This window comes from Geotrypetes seraphini, chromosome 3 (genome assembly GCF_902459505.1).
Source record: "Geotrypetes seraphini chromosome 3, aGeoSer1.1, whole genome shotgun sequence".
Classification (NCBI taxonomy): domain Eukaryota; kingdom Metazoa; phylum Chordata; class Amphibia; order Gymnophiona; family Dermophiidae; genus Geotrypetes; species Geotrypetes seraphini.
The window spans coordinates 280115592-280136957 of record NC_047086.1 but is presented as its reverse complement, the minus strand read 5'-3'; the positions used below and the strand labels follow the sequence as shown (position 1 = coordinate 280136957).

Below are 21366 nucleotides of genomic sequence, written 5' to 3'. Positions count from 1 at the left end.
GAAGAAGGGAGAGTCTGGTTCTTTTCTCTATCCTTTTCTTCTTGAAGTCTTCCCCCAACCTTTTCTATTTGCAAAGACAGTAGGCTACTTCCTCTAATGCCTTTCATGAATTACATTCCTATGTAACTGCTGGTTGGATGTTATTAATTTTACTCTGTTTTGTTTTTGGGATACTTCTACTAGGGGCCAGGCTAACAAATAAGAGCAAGTCAATTCAAGTGCTTCCAATCTAAAAACAGTCTCAGCCATTTGTCACCTTTTTGATAAGCAGTTATTAATTCTTATGGATATTAATACACATGGAGAAAATTTTAATTGCCCTCTATCAAGAGAGTTTTGAATATTTTTACATGACTTTCTTCCTAAACACCATGGAGCACAACATATCAATTACCTCTAGAAAAGGAAAACATTTAAGTTTCCAGCTAATGAACATAGCAGCATCAGTATTTTCAACATTACTCAAAAATATTAGTTTAGCTCTTTCATTTTTTCTTTTGGTCTTATTCCTATGTAGTATATGCTACCTATATTTTTTTGAACTAAGATGTGGACACAGAATATCATTATACACATTTTTATTTATATAATTTCATAGTCACATACAACTTTCCATTGAAATGTAAATGTACGAATTGATATTATTACTGTAAAATAAGAAAAGAGAAAAAAATATATACACTTCACATGCAGTCTTCATAACAAAGTAAAATAATTTGTAAATCCAGGAGCAAAAACACCAAAAAGAACAGAAAAATAAACTAAAACAAATCACAACTATGGGAATTATAAGTACAAAGCTGAAAAAAAATCCAATGGCCACTTTTAGAAAGCCACGGTAGTAATCTTCCTGTGGTAAATGCACCGAAGCCCATAGGAATTTAATGGGTTTTGGTGCAGTTGCTGCAGGAGAAGCACTACCACAACTTTGGAAAATGGGCACCAAGATATCTATCTGAAAACAAAACCCTTAAGTGCTTAGGAGATCCAATGGTCCCTGCTCCCATTTTAGGCAATAATTTGGAAGAAAAACCCTTACATGACTATGTTCACTTAAAATACATAAAATTTGATATTCAAAGGATTTATGCTCCTAGCTTTGGGGTCCTTTTATTAAAGAGTGTTAGAATCTGGGCTTAACTTGTCTTAACATGGAACCGATATCTACCTGTACTAGCAACCCTATTGAATGTCCATGCCAAACTGTCCATTGTAACTTCCTGGGTAACTGACCCAACCTCTTGTAATGTAATCCAACCTTGAACTGAATAGGTAAAGGTGGAATAGAAAACCTGATCAACATAACAACAATCCTGTGCACCAAGCCCAGAATCAACATAGTACTTTTTAAAAACATTTTCTTTTTTAGGCTGCGTGCTAGTTGTCTATGTTATCTATTTAACCCCCTCCCTTACAAAGCCACACCAGTATTTTTAGCATCGGCCGAAGCGGTAACACCTTGGACGCATCTTAGGAGTTCTATGAGCATCAGAGCTGTTATTGCGATGGCCAGTGCTAAAAACGCTAGTGCAGCTTTATAAAGAGGGGGTAAATCAGAATGTGCTAGCTGAATAATGCTTCCACATCCATTCCTTGCCCATGACATCTTACAAAAAACATTTTTTACAAAAATAATGCACAGCTAGTGCAAAGAAAAGAGGAATTACTGCAAAATACTTGAATGCGTTTTGCAGTAAGAATTTTTCCGCATGTTAAGTGTGTGAGGGTTTAATGCCCTTTAATAAAAAGGTCCTTTTGAGAGTTATGCTCTTAAACTTACCTCTTTTGAAAATAAATACCCCCCTTTTTACAAAAGCAAAGCATGGTTTTTAGTGCCCTCCATGGCGATAATTATTCCTTTGCTCAAAGGAATTCTTTTTTTTTTTTTTAATTTATAAACTTTATTGAACCATATGCAGCAAAATACAAAACACACTATACAGCTCCTCCTCTTGATTCGCGGTTTCCCCACTTGTGAATTCGGTTATTTGCAAATTTTTTGTGCCAGATTTTTTGCTCCAGACCTTACCTCCCCCTTCTGTGTCCCCTACCTTACCTGGTGGTCTAGCGGTGATGCGGGCAGGAGCAATCTTCCTATGTTCCTGCCCCATGCAGAGCAGTTATCAAAACTAGATAATATACCCTACTGATATGGTGTATTTTACCTATTAAGTGACTGATGGCGGGAAATCCAATATCAATGAAGTATCTCTTCCCTATCAGGATATTGTGAGCTAAGAAGAAAATATGAGTGCAGGTGAACCTTTTGAGCCTCCTGCGCAAAAGCATAATACATATGTAAAGTGCAGGTTGAACTGCATATTGCAGCTAACAGATTAAAGAATCATTTCTTGTCAATGATAATATTGCCTTCTCGATCTTTTATCCGAACCCGTCCAGAGGAATACTTAGTTTCCTGACGACCATTTGAATATACTGTTTTTATAGTGCCATCAGGGTACTCCCTCCTCTTAAACTGTGCGGTGTGAATCTCCTTCTGGCCATTGTTGAACACCACTGTTTTATCTCCATTTCTGAAAAATCAAAAAGAATTTTTAAAACATACTGGATAGCACTGTTGGAGACAGGAGTTGTTTCCTGAGGCAAGGGATGAACTGGCACCTCCCCCCACCCCTCGAGCATCCAAAATGGGGGTGGGACAAGGGCTGTCCCAACTATTAGGCTTTCTGTTTTCACCTTTCTCCCCCATCAGCATTTTTTCCATTCCCCCCATCTACCTTCAATTTGTTGGTAGCAATACACAGAGCTACCCTGCTGCCAGTCCTGTCATCTCTCCATTGCAGCCCACCCTCTCAACAACTTCTTGTTTCCGCTGGGGCGGGCTGCAGTGGAGAGAAGATGCTGGGACCGACAGCAGGGTAGCTCAGTGAATTGCTGCCGCCGCCTGGCAACTTTTACGACAAATTGAAGATTGATGTGGGAGGGGTGGAATGAGAAAAATGCTGATTGGGGGGAGAAGGGTGAAAGCATTAGATACCAGAAAGGCGACAAGCAGAGAGAGAGCTGACCAGCAGGTAGGCTGGCCATCAGCAAGATGCTGCTCCCTCAACAGTGCCACCTGAGGCTGCCAACTCAGTTGGCCTCATTATAGGGCCACTCCTGGTTGGAGATGTGCAAACAGCCTACAGTTGCACAGGGGAATGGCTATGGGCATGTAATTCTCCAGAAACTTTGATAATGCACCTATCTGGGCCCTATCCATGAATTTTCAATGGCATTCTATGGACAGGGCAACTGAAAATTTTTATAGCCCACCCTGGCACTGTCCAGATAAGCCAATGCCATGGCTTCTAGCTTGATCATGCAGCTATTCTATGGGGAACAAGGGATTCTGTAGGAAAGGATGGATTTTGCAGCCCTTCTCATATTATCAAGGGAGAGTGTAGGTACTGGCAAAACTACTGGGTATATAGTCATAGCCACTGGAATGGGGGAACCATGGCACACTAAAACTTTCATTCTTTCTTCCTTTCCCAGGAGTTGTTTCCTTTGTTACCTCCCTCCCTAGGGCAACAACATCCCAACTGTCTCCATTCACACCACTCCAAATGCTTTTGGTATTGTGTCAGTTGAAGTGTTGCCACACTGGAGGAAAGAGGAAAAATAATAAACATGTTGCAGGGGATGTAGAAGAAAGGAGAAATATGCTGCAGACTTGGGGGGGGGGGGAGGTTGACACTAGGGGGGGATGCGGAGTCTATGAGATGGAAGGGAAAGGAAAGAAAGGTGAGATGCTAACATTGAGAGCAGAGCTGGAGGGCAAACTGAGGTGCTGCTTGGCCCCCCAAAACAATAAGGTGTTCAATTGCCCCTGTATATAGTTAAGTGAAGGCCCATTTTATATAAAACAAGATATCAAACTTGAAATGTCTAACTTTGCATGTGCTCAGTTCTAGAAGTATTTTAGAACAGAATCTTCTGACAAAGAGTTTTTTCTAAAATACAGGCAAGCAATGGAGTAGCTAGGACTGAATGATCACCAGGCAGAAAAACTGAGATGGGTCTCATTGTGACATGGACCTCGCTAAACAAACACTTGAACCCCAAGAAGAATTTAGTCCTACCAGCGCTCCAGAAGTTAAAGCTGTGAGAACCCTAGGCAGGAGAAAGGGAAAGGCTAGTAAACCTATGCTTAAAGCTGCCCCTTTAAAAGTTGCCATTTAGAAGTACAGTACAGGTCCTTTTAAGAGCTAACCTGTTCCAGCTCGGGGAAATTGGTGAAGCCCTGTATCCCGTTACACTTTAGAGAAGCAGGATAGCTGAGCAGGAGCCTAGTGTCAGAGCTTAGCCCAGGAGGAAGCAGGATTGGCCTCTTGAAATGCTACCTGAGGAGGGAAACGTAAAGGCAGAGCTAAAAGTCTGGGATATGGGAGAGAGTGAACCCAGTGTGGAAAGCTGAGTGCCTGAATCTCCAGGTGAGACCCATACTCTATTTCCCCTGAACTATGGGAAGAGACAATGGACTGTGAATAATGCCTTAGAGCAATAAAAAGCTTTAATTTTTTTTTTTCGTTTGTTTTTTGGGCAACATTTAAAGTCTGGATTGTGCAAAGTGACTGCCATAAGATGGAAAGGCCCAGGGCTGAAGCACATGCTGGAAACTGTGGGTTTTCTTTTTCCTTCTTTTGAAATTTTGGTTTTCTGTACCATGGGGGGGGGGGTCCACCCTGGGTGCATGGCTTGGTGGGGTGCATAGCCGGCCAGTTCCGGGTCCTCCTGCCCTACTACCCGGGTCCTCCTGCCCTTTTGCCAGGTCCGAGTCCTCCTGTCCTTCCTTTCCCCCGGTCCACGCCGCTGCAATCTTACCTCCCCGCTGCTGCTGCTAATCGCCGACAAGAAGTCTTTCCGATGTCAATTCTGACGTCGGAGATGACGTTCTGGGCCAGCCAGGCAGTGATTGGCTGGCCCGGAACGTCCTCTCTGACATCAGAATTGACATTGAAAAGAAGACTTCTTGTTGGCGATTAGCAGCAGCAGCGGGGAGGTAAGATTGCAGTGGCGCGGACTGGGGGAAAGGAAGGAGAGAGGTGCTTTTTTTTTTCCGCGGCAGGGAGGGAAGGATGTAGGCAGGCAAGCTGGTTGGCTTTAGCGCGGCAGGGAGGGAGGGAGATAGGTAGGCAGGCAGCAGGCAGGCTGGCTGTGGGGGTGGACAAAAATCTGGAAGATAATGGGGGGACATAAGAAGGAGGCACTGGGGGCACTAAGGACACGGGAAGGGGGCACTGGGGGCATTATGGACACAGGAAGGAGGCACTGGGGGCACCATGGACACAGGAAGGAGGCACTAGGGGTACCATGGACACAGGATGGAGGCACTGGGGGCACTATGGACACGGGAAGGGGGCACTGGGGGCACTATGGACACGGGAAGGGGGCACTGGGGGCATTATGGACACGGGAAGGAGGCACTGGGGGCACCATGGACACAGGACGGAGGCACTGGGGGCACCATGGACACAGGATGGGGGCACCATGGACACGGGAAGGAGGCACTGGGGGCACTATGGACACAGGACGGAGGCACCGGGGGCACTAAGGACATGAGAAGGAGGCACTGGGGGCACTAAGGACACAGGACGGAGGCACTGGGGGCACTAAGGACATAGGACGGAGGCACTGGGGGTACTAAGGACATGGGAAGGAAGGAGGGAGGGAATAGAAAGGGACAATTGTTGGGCCTGAGTGCAGAAAGAAAGAAATGAAAGAAAGTATATACAGTCAATTAATAGATGTCCCCTTTTGATGAAAAAAATAAATGGTCATGTTACCTCTGACTTACTTTCTCTGCAGCAGAGTCGGCAGCCGCGCTGAGGTGCAGGAAGGTTCCGCGATGACTCGTCTGCCGGCTCTGCTCCGGAAGAAGTAAGTTATGTCGGAGGGGGTGGACCCGGCAGACGCAGTCATTGCGGGACTTTGCCACAACTCCCTGCGTCTGCCGGGTCCACCCCCTCCGACGTAACTTACTTCTTCCGGAGCAGAGCAAGCAGACAAGTCATCGCAGGACCTTCCAGCATGTGGCTGCTGAGTCCGCTCCAGAGCAAGTACATCGGAGTGGGGTGGACTGGCAGCTGGCAGCTACAGTCATCGTGGGACCTTGCTGCATGAAGGGAGAGAAAGGAGCAGGATTGCTGGAATGGAAGAGTGGTAGAGGGAAAGAAAGGGGGCAGGGTGGTATGGAAGGGTGGTGCTGATGGAATTGATGTACAGAGAAAGGGAAGAAACATAAGGGGGAAGATATTGGAAGGAAAGAAAGGGGGCAGATGCTGATTGAAGAGGGGTGGATGGCGAGAGAAAGGGCAGACATTGGATGGTAGTGGGGAGCCTATGCTGGATGGAACTGCAGATGGGAGAGATAAGGGAGCAAATGCAGGAAGGAAATGGGAGGAGAGAAAGAGGGGAGCAGACGCTGGATGGAAGTGGACAGAGAGAGAGAAGGTACTAGATGGAAGGGTTGGAGAAAGAGGGTACATGATGGAAGGAGGGGATAAATAAAAGGAGGGCACATGATGGAGGGGTGAGGGAGGTGGCAAGCTTTAGGTAGACAGTAAAAAAGGACATTGATGAGAGGGTAGTAAGAACGTAATCTAGACAGATGCAGAAAATAAACTGAAAAGGGAAAAAAAGGAAAGGGATTGCAGAGGAGAGGTGTGGGAGAGGAAAGGAAAGGAGAGAGATGCCAGACCAATGGGGGTGAAAGGAGAGATGGAAGGGGGAGGCATACAGTTTCTGGAAGGGGCATAGAAAGAGAGAAGATACCATATAGGGGAAGAGTGACGGCAGACAGTGGATGGCAGGAAGAGAGTTACAAGAAGATGAGGAAAGCAGAAACCACAGAAGACAAAGGTAGAAAAAATTTTTCTATTTATTTATTGCTTTTAAGAGAGACATGTGTCACTGTTTCTGTGGTGCACTGTATGCAGAGTCCAGCTTCTTACGGTTCAATTTAACCTTTGTCTATGTATTTCTATTTTATCCCCCCTTTTACAAAACTGTGGAGCGTTTTTTAGCACCAGCCGTGGGGGTAGCAACTGATGCTCAGAATTATATGAGCGTCAGAGCTGTTACCACCGTGGCTAAAATCCACACTACAGTTTTGTAAAAAAGGGAGGGGTTAGTTTGTGATTACATATTCCATACTAGGCGAAGGTGTTTTCTGTGTTCTGTGTGTTCGAAAGACATGTTTTTTTTGTTAGGATTGACTGCAGGATTGATCTGTACTAGTCTGGCTTGTTTAGTTTTACAATGGGTGTATTGATGTTGTACTGCTCATTGCAGTATGTAAGATGCTGCCTTTTCCTAGGTACTCATGTTTGACATGTGACTTGTTACTAAAAATCATGTTTTTCATACAGTTGGTGGGGGTGTCAAAAAATGATGGGCCCCGGGTGTCACATATGCTATTGGTGGCTTGACCTGGTTAAGGAAGCTGAAGTACTAGGCAAAGGAAGGCTGACTGTCTTGAACTTTGGGAAGGGTGGCTAAGATCAATGGGTTACAAGGCACACCTTCCAGCTAACCTGGAATTCTGGTCTGTTCCAGACTTAGCTTTTGCCAAAGCCAGAGCTACCAAAAGGGTAAAGCAAGAAAAGACAAGTGAACTTTTTCTTTCCTTTTGTTTATTGGCTTCAGAAGAAGAGTGGATCACCCCAGGAAGGGAAGGGGCATAGCTAAAAGAAGCTATATCCGAGTAAGAAAAGAAACTCCTGGGGTTTTTTTTTTCTTCGTTTGGGTTGGGCCTGTGAATAAACTGTGCAATTTTTCCTAGGGGGTTTGTTGGCCCTGAGTGAAGTGCTCAGAGGACTGTGACCTAGAATTTATGCTAAGAGAACTAGGTGGACTTTCCTAGAGAGAAGTGTGTGTGTGTGGGGGGGGGGGGGGGGGAAATAGAGTCCTGAGCCAGGCTTGGGTTGTGAAGAAGTTTCGTATGAAACCAGAAAAAAAGACTGTCTTTGCCACCTGTAGGAACTGGGAAGAATTGCTTGTGCAGAAAGACGGTGAACATCCTGACAATCTGATCTTGAAGGCTAAAGGAATTTTTTGTTTATCCTTTGTGGGATTTTGTCACCAATAAATACTTGGTTTTTGAAAGTAAACATACTCAATGTGCATGGGAGACATCAGGAGAAGCTAGCTATTCTGAACCAATGATTATACCTAACAGGCTATCCGCCAGGTCGCTTCAGCCTGTGTGGGCTCCTGTCACACCATGTAGCACCATCTGGTGGGGAGCAGGAGAGTGGGGGTTTAATGAAGATACCCTTTCAGAGCTCCGACACATTACAATTTACAAATTCAATTTAGTATTGGGTGGGGGCAGGGTTTCTAGTATAATCTTATAATGAATAATGGGCTTTGAGGGATGGTGGGGAGAGGGTTACATTTCTACTTATAGATTATAATGATAAGATGTTCAAGTGCTCAGATTAATTGTGTTTATTATGAATTTTTATACACTTGATGAAAGTTTAAAAATGAATAAAGAATTTAAAAAAAAACCCCACAATTTACAAATTCAGAAATAAGAAATATTTTTCTACCTTTGTTGTCTGAGTATTGGTTTGGTCCCAGTGTCTCCTGCTTTTCTAGGGTATCCAGCCTTTTGACATTTCTTCTTGCTCTATATTCTCATGCAACCCCTAGCCCTAACCTCTCCTCTCTATGGTTTAGCCTCTTTTCTTTTTCTCTCTTCCTCCTTGGTCCAGGGGGTGTCTCTCTTTCCACCTCTGTCATTGATCTAGGATCTCTTTCTCTCTCTTTGATCTAGAGTGTCTCTCACTCTGCTTTCCCCTCCCCCTTCTTTTTCCTCCAGGGTCCAACGGTGTCTGTTTGTCTGTCTCTCTCTATTCAGAGGCCAGAGTGTGTCTCTTTCTTTCTGTCTCTTCCCGTTGTTTCTCCCCACCTCCTTCCCTCCAGGGTCTCGGTCTGTCTCCCTCTGCTTCTCCTCCTCCCCAACTCCAGTCCATCACCTCTCACCTATCTGCCAGTCCTCTAAGGCTGCAGCAGAGAACATTGAAAGCAGACCCTCTCTGACCAGAGGGACTTTTCCTCTGCCAGGTCCCACCTCTCTGATGCAACTTCCTGTAGGTGGGTCCTGCACAGAAAAGGCTCCACTGATCAGAGGGGGGCAGTTTTCAGTGTTTTCAGCCACAGAGTTTGGAGGACTGGGAGACAGGTAAGAGATGCTAGACCAGTGTCTCAAACTTTTTTTTTAGCTCTGGCACACTAAACAGAGCAAATGTTTTTCGAGGCACATAATTGAAATTCTAAAATTGCAAAACCAACAAAAAATTAAATTTGAGAGTTATTTATTTAAGCTATTTATTTAAGCTATGTTTGAGTAATTGTAACAATGGTGAAACTAAAGTAGATAGAATTGCTAATCAATGCAATGGATGTGCTTGTTTTTGAATGCACATTTCTGGGCAGTTATATCCTTACACACACCGATGCTCATAATACTCACAGACTCTTGTGATAATGGTTACTGCGGATGGGCAGACTAGATGGGCCATTTGGCCTTTATCTGCCATCATGTTTCTATGATGTACATGTCATGTATTTAAAATAAAGTAAAATTCTGGAATCTCTTCAGAGCACACCACTGTGCCTGGGCACACATTTTGAGAGACACTGTGCTAGACCCTGTCTCAGAGTCAAGGGGAGGAGGAGTTGAAGGAAGGATTCAGCTTCAGGTGGCCCCTACTATTGTATAGCCCTGAGCATTATTCTGGGCTTGCTAATTGGTAGCTACACACCTGTATGCATGTGGGCGTGCATATTAGCTAGCACATACAGCAGGAGTAGCTATTTTAAAAATATACAAGTGGATAAAATGAACAGCATGATCCTGACAGCTTCCAATGAACAGCTGTCCTCTTATAACCCACTTAGACCTGACCTGCTCCTCCATTGCTCTTCCCTCTATCCATCCCCCTCTGTATTTCTTTTTCCTTTATCCTCTTATATTGAGGTTGTTAATGTCTTTTCTTTGCTTATAAAATATATAGATGTACCCAGTATGACTGGCAGTATATCAAAAGTCTATAAATAAAATAAATAAATATAAGGGCAATTTGGCAGCTTCCATATATAGCCACCCCGATTTCACAGCCTATACAGGTAAATGTTACCAATTACATGGTGAGGCTGCAATTGTAATTTTGTTTCATTTTGGAGGCAGAAATACATGTGGGTAGGGAGGGGGGAAATAAGTGGGGCATTCCCCCCCCTCCCTAATATGTCTTAGCTGCTGCCGGCCTGCTTATTTTTATCCTTTAGCAGCCTTGGATCAAACACCTCCCTCCTGCCATAGCATTTCTTCTGCTTACCAGGCAGGCTGGCTAAGTCTCTGAGAAGACAAGAAAGCATTAGTTTACAGCAAACAAAACTGCACACAGCTCACTACAGTTTTCAAAAAAATTTTGTTTTATTTTTCAATAAAGTTCCCTGATAGCTACATACACTTCATCCACTTTTCCTGCAATTTCTTCAATCCCTTTGAAAAAATTATTTTGTTTGACCTTCAAACCAGGACTTCACAGCTTCCTTGATGTCTTTATCACTTGAAAACTGCTGTCCAGGGAGAGATTTCTTCAAAACTCAGAACAGGAAATAATCCAAGGGAGCCAGGTCAGGACTGTAGGGTAGATGGTTCAGCTGCTGAATCTCACATTCTTGGACAGAAGCCTTCGATTGTCGAGTTTTCCTTGTCTTTTCTCCCTAATTGACTTCCGCAAAGCAATCATTGTGTTGGTGTAACTCTCCCTGGTTATGGTTGTCTTGTGTGGCATGAACTTCAGAAGCAAAAGTCCTTCATCATCCTAGAAGACAGTTGCCATGACTTGCCTGCAGATTTTTCTGTCTTGAACTTTTTTGGGGTGGGGGATGACTTATGATTACACTGCATTGACTCCATTTTGGACTCAGGATCTCTGTGATAGATCCAAGTCTCATCTCCAGTCACTACATGATGAAGAAAAAATTCACTTGGTCTTCAAAGAGCATCTCCAAGTTCTCCTGACAGCACTGGAGACTTGAGGCCTTCTGACATGGCATCAGCATTCTTGAAACCCATCTTGCATTAACCTTGGACATTCTCAACTTTTCATGAATTATTTTCCAAACTGTACCTGTTGAGATGCCCATTTCTTCAGCTGTTCAAGAAACTTTAATTCGTCTCTCTGACAAAATTAAATCTTCAACTTTCTTGAACATTTCTGTGGAAGTTGCTTCCACAGGCCATCCAGTTTGAGGGTCATCTTCAATGAACTCTCCACACCACTTGATGGGGCAGACTCACTATAAACTGCAGTCATGCCCTCATGGCTCTCCTTTGGCTTTTTCCCTTCTTTTGTGAGAAATTTTATCACTGAACGGTGCTCCAATCTAGCCGTTTCTTACTTGATTCGCATGAGGACTCTCCTGATATCCTGTCTCTTGGAATGTTAGACTTGCACTGAGCAGCAACTGTGCATGAGTAACTTTGAGACATGCCACAACATGCACAGATTTGCTTTAACATGCTTGCTATTTTCTTTCATAGTCAGGTAAATAAATTATTGAACACCCCTCATACACTTCTCTGAGAGCTAGCCTGAGACATATAACAAAAATTCAACTGCTTGGGGGGGGGGGAAGGTTTGTTGGAGGTTCCACAGTGATTTGTGCACAATCTTATTTGTTGTATACTGTTGCTTTCTTATCTTCTGGGTGACTCAGCTGGACTTCCTGGTAAGCGAAAAAGATGCTATGGATAAGGGAGGTGCTGGATCATGTGAGCCTAGAGCTGGAGCAGGAAAGAAGAAAGAGTGCCTTTAATCACCACTGTCTGAAATTGAGTGCTCTTGTAAGATAGAGGGCGAGAGAAAGACATGTCCATGATGTTGGACATTGGATGGGGCACTAAAGAGAGAGGCCCAGATTCTATAAATGGTGCTGTCGTCATCGGCTGCCTAAGAAATGGCTGCTAAATGTGTGTTAATCATGCAGCAGTGCAATTTATAGAATTGTGAAAGGTAGGCACTGGAAATGTAGACCAGGGTTTTCAAGGCCTAAATTTCTTGCACCTACCTTTCATGTGAATCGCGGCTAAGGAGGTATTTAATGACACTTAATGCCACTTCCGGCATTAACTACACCTACATAGTGTTAGGCATCATAGAGCGCCTTTGTAGACGTGATGCAGGGCTTACATTTTTTTAAAAACTGTTTTTAATCTTCTTTAAACGGCATTTTACACTTAAGTTAGGTGCTAGTAAGGTGCCATTTTTAGATTATGGGCCAGAGTGTCTGAGAAGGAATACTGGACATGGGGGTAGTAGGACTAAGAGGAGACAGATAACGGGTAAGGAGATTACAGAGGCAAAAAGGGAATGTTGGATGCAAGCACTGGATGGGGAGAAAGGGAATGCGCCTGTGGACAGGAGAGAAGGAAGATCCTGGGTATGGGGATGGGAAGGGGGAGGGGGAAGGTAAGATTGATGAGGAATGGAAGTGTTGTTGGGGGTGAAGGAAAGAGATTGAAATCACTGCAGCTGAAAGTAAAACAAGGGAGACTAATGACTGGTTGGTAAGAAGAAGCAGTGAAATCTAGTTAGAAAAGTAGAAGTATGAATGGAAGAAAGCTGAAAGAAAGGGCTGTTAGAAAGGGGAGGTAATTAAGACAGAAAAAGAGAAAAATGGCTAATGGACAGGTAACCCTGGAAAGAGAAGACAAAGAAAAGCAGAAACCAGGGCCCAAGACTACCACAACTAGAATGATAAAGAAGCCAGACAGCAAATGCAGAAAAAAAATGTTATTTTCTGTTTAGTGATCGGAATGTGTCCGTTTTGAAATTAATCTCTTACTATTTCTCTTGTGTGGTACTGCATGCAACGTGGCTTCTTGGTATTTCAGTTTAATATTTGTCTACAAATGTATATGGAGTTTCCATGTAAGAATGTGTAGTAATCTGTCAGTTTTCCTACTAGGTGCACTGATGTTCTGGGGCTCAATGCAATATTTATGGTGCTATCCTTTTCTAGGTAGGATTTTTGTTATGTGAGTTTTGAAAATTCTTGTTGTAATGGGAGATTTGTTCTAGGTCCCGAGTGATTTTCTTTTGTAAAGGTTTGGGTTTATTTCCTGTTAACTGAGATGCAACTAGAAACACAGAAACATGACTGCAGATAAAGGCCATCTGGCTCATCCAGTCTGCCCATCCGCAGCATTCACTAACTCCACCTCTCCCTAAGAGATCCTGTGCCTGTCCCACGCTTTTTTAAATTTAGACATAGTCTTTGTCTCCACCTCTGCTAGAAGACTATTTCACATATCTATCATCCTTTCTATAAAAGAGCATTTCATTAGATTATGCCTTCAGGAGTCTATCACCTCTTAACCTCATTTTATGCTATCTCACTCTGGAGTCTCCTTTCAATTGAAAGAGACTTGCCTCATGCATATTTAAATAAAAAAATAACTCCAAAAAAATAAACTGCAAAATATACTAAATAGCAACCACAAAGAGCAGTAAAAAGTCTAATGGACCATCCGAGTGACCCAGTCTGTCTAAAGCACTCATAAATACTTATAATAGTGAATGTGTAGAAGGGATTCTCAGTGTGAAGGCACAGCGAAGGGAGAATATTCTCCAGCGCTGACACATACTAGTGAAGATATAATAACCTCCACCTGCACACCATCACTTAATCCCTCTTGTGTGCTCAACTCAATAATAAGTGAGAAACTAATACAGTGATAAAATAAATCACAAGTTTAAAGTGCTAAAATAAAGACAGAGTGAGACGCTCTGATAGTCCCCCAGCCGACTCCTAGATCAAAAAAGGCAGACTTAGCTTTTAAACATAGTCCGGCGGATTGAAGACAAGGGCAGGGCTACAACACCCGCTGCCACATCAGGTTCTACCAAGCCTGGTTTCGGAGACTCTGAGTCCCTTCCTCAGGAAATTGTAGCATAAAGCAGACACCAGTCATAAGGCCATGAACGGCACAAGAAGCAAGTCAGTCGGCAGAAGAGGGAGGAGCTAACAGAGCGGCAAGCAAACTGAACTTATAAACTGAGCAGGAAAGAAATGTCACAAAGATACAGCCAATCATGGCATCAAAAAAATTGGCCAATCAGCTAAACAATGGTGTTCCATTCAATGCACTCATTAATTCCATGGGGATGAACCGCATTAAGTTCAAAAGTCCAGAACTGTTCTTGCAACTGGATATGTGCGAGTCTATCCCCTTTAAAGTCCACAGGAAGTTGTTCAATAATAAATCAGGTGAGATCCGCAAACCCATGGCCCTTATCCAAACAATGGGGAACCATCGGGGCAGAGGTGGCCCCCAGTGTTGCTAATCTTTATGTTTCAGCTTTTGAAGAAAAATGTCTATATCCGTCTGGATGGATGGCCTCTGTCCCGGTGTGGTTGCGCTACATTGATGATATTTTCCTAATTTGGTCAGATTCTATGGAAAAATTTCAGGATTTTTTAATCTGGCTTAATTCGTTGGATGTACATGTTAAATTTTCAGCAGTGGTGGACAGTCAAAATGTAACGTATCTGGACACTGTGGTCAGTAAAATTGATCACAAATTGACTACTTCTGTCCACCGAAAATCCACTGATCGCAATACTTACCTTCACTATTCTAGCTGTCACCCTGCTAGATAGAAGCAGTCGGTGCCCATCAGCCAGTTTCTGAGAATTTGACACATTTGTTCCACCATCACTGAATTTAAATCCCAAGCTAAACTTCTAACTCATCGTTTTAAGGACAGGGGCTACCCTGATTGGGTGATTAGACGTGCTTACCATAGAGCACATTATGCCAATCCCGATCTACTGTTAGACTCTTGCAATACGTCTCCTGATGATCGGCAAGTGTGTGTGATCTCTTTTTCTAATCAAGCTCAAGCTGTTGCTGATATCATCAGGAAACATTGGCACATCTTGAATATACATGACAGCTTTAAAGATGTACCAAGAATTGCCTTTTCTCGTCCTAAGAATCTGGGCAACCTATTGAGTCAGTCGTATGGCAATAACCTGCTAATCCGGGGGAGTCATACCCCGTGTGGGCACTGTAATGCATGCTTTAATTCTCTGTCTATTTCCATTTGGTGTCATCCTGTTTCCCAGCATGAGTACAAGTTAAGATAACATACTACCTGCTTGTCTCAGTGGGTTATTTATGTTGTCATTTGCCCGTGCGATCTGGTGTATGTGGGACAAACCAGTTGTAAAGCAAAAACTAGACTATCAGAGCACAAAAGCCGGCTCAATACTTCTACCACCTCTCCCCCGATAGTTCCCCATTGTTTGGATAAGGGCCATGGGTTTGCGGATCTCATCTGGTTTATTATTGAACAACTTCCTGTGGACTATAAAGGAGATAGACTCGCACATATCCAATTGCGAGAACAGTTCTGGATTTTTGAACTTAATGCGGTTCATCCCCACAGACTTAATGAGTGCATTGAATGGAACACCATTGTTTAGCTGATTGGCCAATTTTTTTGATGCCGTGATTGGCTGTATCTTTGTGACGTTTCTTTCCTGCTCAGTTTATAAGTTCAGTTTGCTTGCCGCTCTGTTAGCACCTCCCTCTTCTGCCAACTGACTTGCTTCCTGTGCCGTTCATGGCCTTATGACTGGTGTCCGCTTTATGCTGCAGGTTCCTAAGGAAGGGACCCAGAGTCTCCGAAACCGGGCTTGGTAGAACCTGATGTGGCAGCAGGTGTTGTAGCCCTGCCCTTGTCTTCAATCCGCCGGACTATGTTTAAAAGCTAAGTCTGCCTTTTTTGATCTAGGAGTCGGCTGGGGGACTATCAGAGCGTCTCACTCTGTCTTTATTTTAGCACTTTATACTTGTGATTTATTTTATCACTGTATTAGTTTCTCACTTATAATTGAGTTGAGCACACAAGAGGGATTCAGTGATGGTGTGCAGGTGGAGGTTATTATATCTTCACTAGTATGTGTCAGCACTGGAGAATATTCTCCCTTCGCTGTGCCTTCACACTGAAAATCCCTTCTACACATTCACTATTATACGTATTTATGAGTGCTTTAGACAAAATGGGTCACTCATGCATATTTAAAACACAGTATACATATAGAGAACTTTAAGTCTGTCCCTATACAACTTATGACATAGACCACTAACTGTTTTAGTTGCCGTCCTCTGTACCAACTCCATCCTGTTTAAATCTTTTTGAAAGTGCGGTCTCCAGAATTGTATATAATATTCTAAATGAAATCTCACCAAAATCTTATTCAGGGGCATAAATACCTCCTTTTTCATTATGGCCATTCCTCTCCCTATGCACCCTAGTATCCTTCAAGCTTTTACCATCACCTTTTCAACCTATTTGGCCACCTTAAGATCATCACATACTATCACACCCAAATTAATATTGCAGATATTCAGCCTAACAAAAAAAATAAATTTGCAAGGCAAGTAAATCACTCTCCCCCTAAAATAAATAGGGATGGTAGTGGGTTTTGTTTTTTTTTAAATCCAAGTGTTACTCTGTTCTTTAGTTATTGTATGGCAGCAAAAATATAGAAGTGTTTGCTCTGAATTAATTTTAGAGACATTTTGGAACTCTTCTTTGTTTTGAACACTAGGAGGTCCTTTTACTAAGGCAAACTAATGGATTTGTTCTGCGCTACCGAACTAGTATCCATTAAGTACCATGTAGTCCATAGGTATATAGTGGAGGCTGAATTCTGATGACTTTCTTAGAGATCAGACTCCACAGATTATTCTTGAGGTTAATTCCCTCCCGTCCACCCCAAGGCAGAGCTTTTTGGGTTCTTCAGCCAATCAAGAACAAGGTATTGCTTTGGTAGGATTTTTCTGTTCTTTTCTCTTCCAGGTGTAAGTACTTCTGCAACCACAGTATGGAAAACATTGGGTAATGAAAGCTGCTGCTCAGGTTACAGCTTCTGTCTCTGTGCAGATAGAAAATGTTACCCAGGCAGAGGAAGTGGCTCCTTATGCAAGCTGTCTTCAGCTTGAATCCCTCATGAAGGAAGTAAAGAAACTGAGAGAAGAGGTAGCAAGACTGAGAAGCATCTGTGAGAATGAGAGGTACATCGATGAAATGGTTCATGAGGCATCAATGAGGCATCAAAGATTTCCAGCAGTGGGGAAGAAGAGGCTGTGCTGAGGGAAGACAGCTGGACTCAGATTACGGAATCCTGCAAGACTGGTACTGTGACTCCACCCGCCCTTGAACTGAAGAACCAGTATGCTACCCTGGAAGTGGAGGAGCTGAGATCATCCCAGGAAGAGGAAGGACCAACGCTTGAAATCCCAAAAATTGCTGGATCCATGACCACTAGAAGATGTAAGGTAGTGGTGGTTGGTGATTACCTACTGAGGGGTACTCAGTTGATAATTGTTAGACTTAGGGGATACTTGGCTTGAAGAAGTTGAGAAACTCTGCACTAGAGGTATGTCTTATCAGACAAATCTGATCAATTTCTTTGACTGGGTGACCAGAGAATTGGATAGAGCAGGGGTGCCCAACGCGTCGATCGCGACCCCAGTCGATCGCACAGCAGGTTCCCTTCTTCCCTTCTCTTTTTTTCCCCTCCTGACTGGCCCGCCTCTTAAAGAACGCTGGCCAATCAGAGTGCTGGAAGGGCGGGGTGAAGGTCGGTGGGGGACGGAGCTCAGCGCATCACAAGAAATAGAAAAGCCTGTAATGATTGAGGTAAGAGCGAGGCCTAATGCTGCCCGATATACAATTTTAAAAACCCCAAAATCGGCCTCCCAATCAGTGGCGTACCGAGGTGGGGCGGTCCGCCCCGGGTGCACGGCTTGGAGGGATGCACAGCCGTCCGGGTCCTCCTGCCCTTCCTTTCCACCGGTTTGCGCACGGGGCTCGCACCCGCTGCCCAAATAGTGCTGTTGGTTATCGCGAGACTCGCGGGAGTTGACGGCACCATTCGAGCGTCGGCGCGGGACCAGGCAGGCGCAAGCCCCGAGCGCGGACCGGGGGAAAAGAAAGGCAGGATGACCCGGACCTGGCCGGCTATGCACCCCTCCAAGCCGTGCACCCGGGCGGATCGTCCCCCTTCTAAATCCATTGTACTTGTCTTTTATTCAGTTCCACTAATGAGCATTGTGACAGGCAGTTCTTATGGGGCAGTTCTTGGAAGTATTTCTTTGTTTTTCTGTGCCTAAGTATTCTATTAATTTAACTTCCTTATTCCTGTGGGGATCTCCAAAGGGGACGAATGGGAGACGGCCGGTGGCAGGTGGTACTTTAGCAATTCTTACAGGTTGCCATAGGCCTCAGGAGCTGTCTTCCCTCTGCCGTGGTCCTGCCCCTCCTCTAAGTCAGAGACAGGCTTGGGGCAGAGGGAAGACAGCTCCTGAGGCCTATGGCAACCTGCAAGGATCGCTAAAGTACCAGCGATCCTCTCTGCAGACTGCTCCCTGCTGGAATTAGGTAAATGGATGTGGGGAGGGTAGGCCTTCGGGGGTGGGGGGGGTAGTGCAGTCCTTCAAGGGGTAGTGCAGGCCTTCAGGGTGGAGTCAACCTTTGAGGGGGGAATGTGCAGACCTTCAGGGGGGGTCAGGCCTTCGGGGGAGGGGGGCTGTATAATAAAAAAATATTTGAACATAAATACAAAGTACACTCGGTGTGTGTATATATATATATATATATATATATATATGTTTAGCATTTTTATTGTTGGTAGATCATTTTGACTTGGTCATTTTAAAAGTAGCTCGCAAGCCCAAAAATTGTGGGCACCCCTGGGATAGAGGATGTGCGCTAGATGTGATTTATTTAGATTTTAGCAAAGCCTTTGACAGTGTTCCACACAGACGTCTAATAAATAAGCTAACTAAGTGGCCTCAGGAACGGTTGAGGGGAAGACGACAAAGGGTAGTGGGTAGGGAAAGGGATGTGTGCCTCAAGGTTCAGTTCTTGGGCCTCTGGTAAGACCTCATTTAGAATATCATGTATACTGTCAAATAGATGTAAACAGGATGGAGTTGGTCTAGAAGGCTACTAAAATGGTCAGTGGTTTTTGTCATAAGGTGTAAGATGACAGACTTAAAGATCTCAATATGTATACTTCGGAGGAAAAGTGGGAGAAGGGAGACATTTAAATACCTACATGGAATAAATGCGTATGATGCGAGTCTCATTTGAAAGGAAGCTCTAGAATGAGAGGGCAAAGGATGAAGTTAAAAGGTGATAGGCTCAGGAGTAATCTAAGGAAATACTTTTTTACAGAAATAGTGGTACGTAAGAACATAAGAATTGCCGCTGCTGGGTCAGACCAGTGGTCCATCGTGCCCAGCAGTCTGCTCCCTTAGGTCCTTAGGTTAAAGACCAGTGCCCTAACTGAGTACGTTCTGCTTCAGCAGGAACTTGGCTAACTTTGTCTTGAATCCCTGGAGGGTGTTTTCCCCTATAACCACCTCTGGAAGAGCGTTCCAGTTTTCTACCACTCTCTGGGTGAAGAAGAACTTCCTTACGATTGTACGGAATCTATCCCCGTTTAACTTTAGAGAGTGCCCTCTCGTTGTTTTTACCTTGGAGAGGGTGAACAACCTGTCTTTATCTACTAAATCTATTCTCTTCATTATCTTGAATGTTTCGATCATGTCCGATCTCAGTCTCCTCTTTTCAAGGGAGAAGAGGCCCAGTTTCTCTAATCTCTCACTGTATGGCAACTCCTCCAGCTCCTTAACCATTTTAGTCACTCTTCTCTGGACTCTTTCTAGTAGTACTGTGTTCTTCATGTACGGAGAGCAGTGCTGGAAACTATTCCAGGTGGGGGCATATCATGGCCCAGTACAGAGGCATGATAACCATCTCCGATCTGTTTATGATCCCCTTCTTAATCATTCCTAGCATTCTGTTTGCCCTTTTCGCTGCCGCTGCACATTGCGCAGACGGCTTCATTGACTTGTCGACCAGTATTCCCAAGTCTCTTTCCTGGGGGTCTTTCCGAATACTGCACCGGACGTCCTTTATTCGTGTATAAGATTTTTGTTACTGACATGCATCACCTTACACTTATCCACGTTAAACCTCATTTGCCATGTCGCGGCCCATTTCTCGAGCGTGTTTATGTCACGTTGCAGGTCTTTGTAATCCTTCTGTGTCTTGTGGCTTCACTACTCTGAATAACTTTGTATCGTCTTCAAATTTAATCACCTCGCTCATCCTACCAATTTCCAGGTCATTTATAAATATGTTGAAGAGCACAGGTCCAATCACTGAACCCTGTGGCACTCCACTCATGATGCTTTTCCAGTCCAAGTATTGTCCATTTACCCCCACTCTCTGTTTCCTAAATGCCAACCAGTTTTTAATCCTTGTGAGTATTTCACCCTCGATTTCATGGTTCACAATTTTTTGAAGTAGTCGTTCATGCGGGACCTTGTTGAACGCCTTCTGAAAATCCAGATATACAATGTCGACCGGGTCACCCTTGTCTATCTGCCTGTTTACTCCGTTGAAGAAGTGTAGCATGTTCGTCAAGCAAGATCTTCCTTTGCTGAATCCGTGCTGGCTGGTCCTCATCAGATTGTGTCCGTCAAGGTGATCAGCGCCTCTACTATCTTTCCCGGTACTGAGACCAGACTCACCGGTCTGTAGTTTCCCGGATCTGCCCTTGAACCTTTCTTAAAGATCGGTGTAACATTCACCACTTTCCAGTCTTCTGGAATCCTTTCTGATTTGATCGACAGATTGGCTATTAGTTGAAGCAATACAGCTATAAGCCCTTTCAGTTCCTTGATTACCCTCGGATGGATGCCATCCGGTCCCAGGGATTTATTGTTTTTAAGCCTATCAATCTGCCTGCATACCTCTTCTAGACTGACCATCAACCTTGTCAGTTTCCCGTCTTCGTTTCCAGAATATAGCCTGTCGGCTTCCAGTATGTTGTGTATATCCTCTTCGATCAATACAGACGCAAAAAACGTGTTCAGTTTGTTGGCGATGGCTTTGTCCACCTTCAGCACTCCCTTTATTCTATGGTCCACTGTTTCCTTCGCGGGTCATTTCCCCTTAATATATCGAAAGAACGGCTTGAAGTTTTTTGCCTCCTTGGCTATTTTTTCCTCTTAGTCTCTTTTGGCTCCTCTTACCGCTTTATGGCACCTGCTTTGATGTTGTTTGTGTTTTTTCCAGTTTTTGTCCATTTTTTACCTTTTTTATTCTTTAAACGAAGTCTTCTTGTCTCTGAACGCTTCCTTCACTGCTATAGTGAGCCATGCCAGTTCCTTGTTCTTTTTCCTCTTGGATCCCTTGTTGATACGCGGTATATATAGATTTTGCACCTCGGTGACTGTGTCTTTAAAAAGGGACC

At 44.0% G+C, this 21366-nt stretch overlaps 1 protein-coding gene across 2 annotated transcripts in view; it reads right to left on the bottom strand.

Annotated features, from left to right (window-relative positions):
• Nucleotides 1-563: 563 nt before the first annotated feature.
• The window catches only part of LOC117358015 (centromere protein J-like), a 324580-nt gene continuing 303777 nt past the window's right edge, over nt 564-21366 (bottom strand). For both annotated transcript variants that reach the window (XM_033939403.1, XM_033939405.1), the window contains exon 20: nt 564-2534. In XM_033939403.1, coding sequence (XP_033795294.1) covers nt 2345-2534 — 190 coding nt within the window. In that variant the 3' untranslated portion in view covers nt 564-2344. The remainder of the gene's footprint in view (nt 2535-21366) is intronic.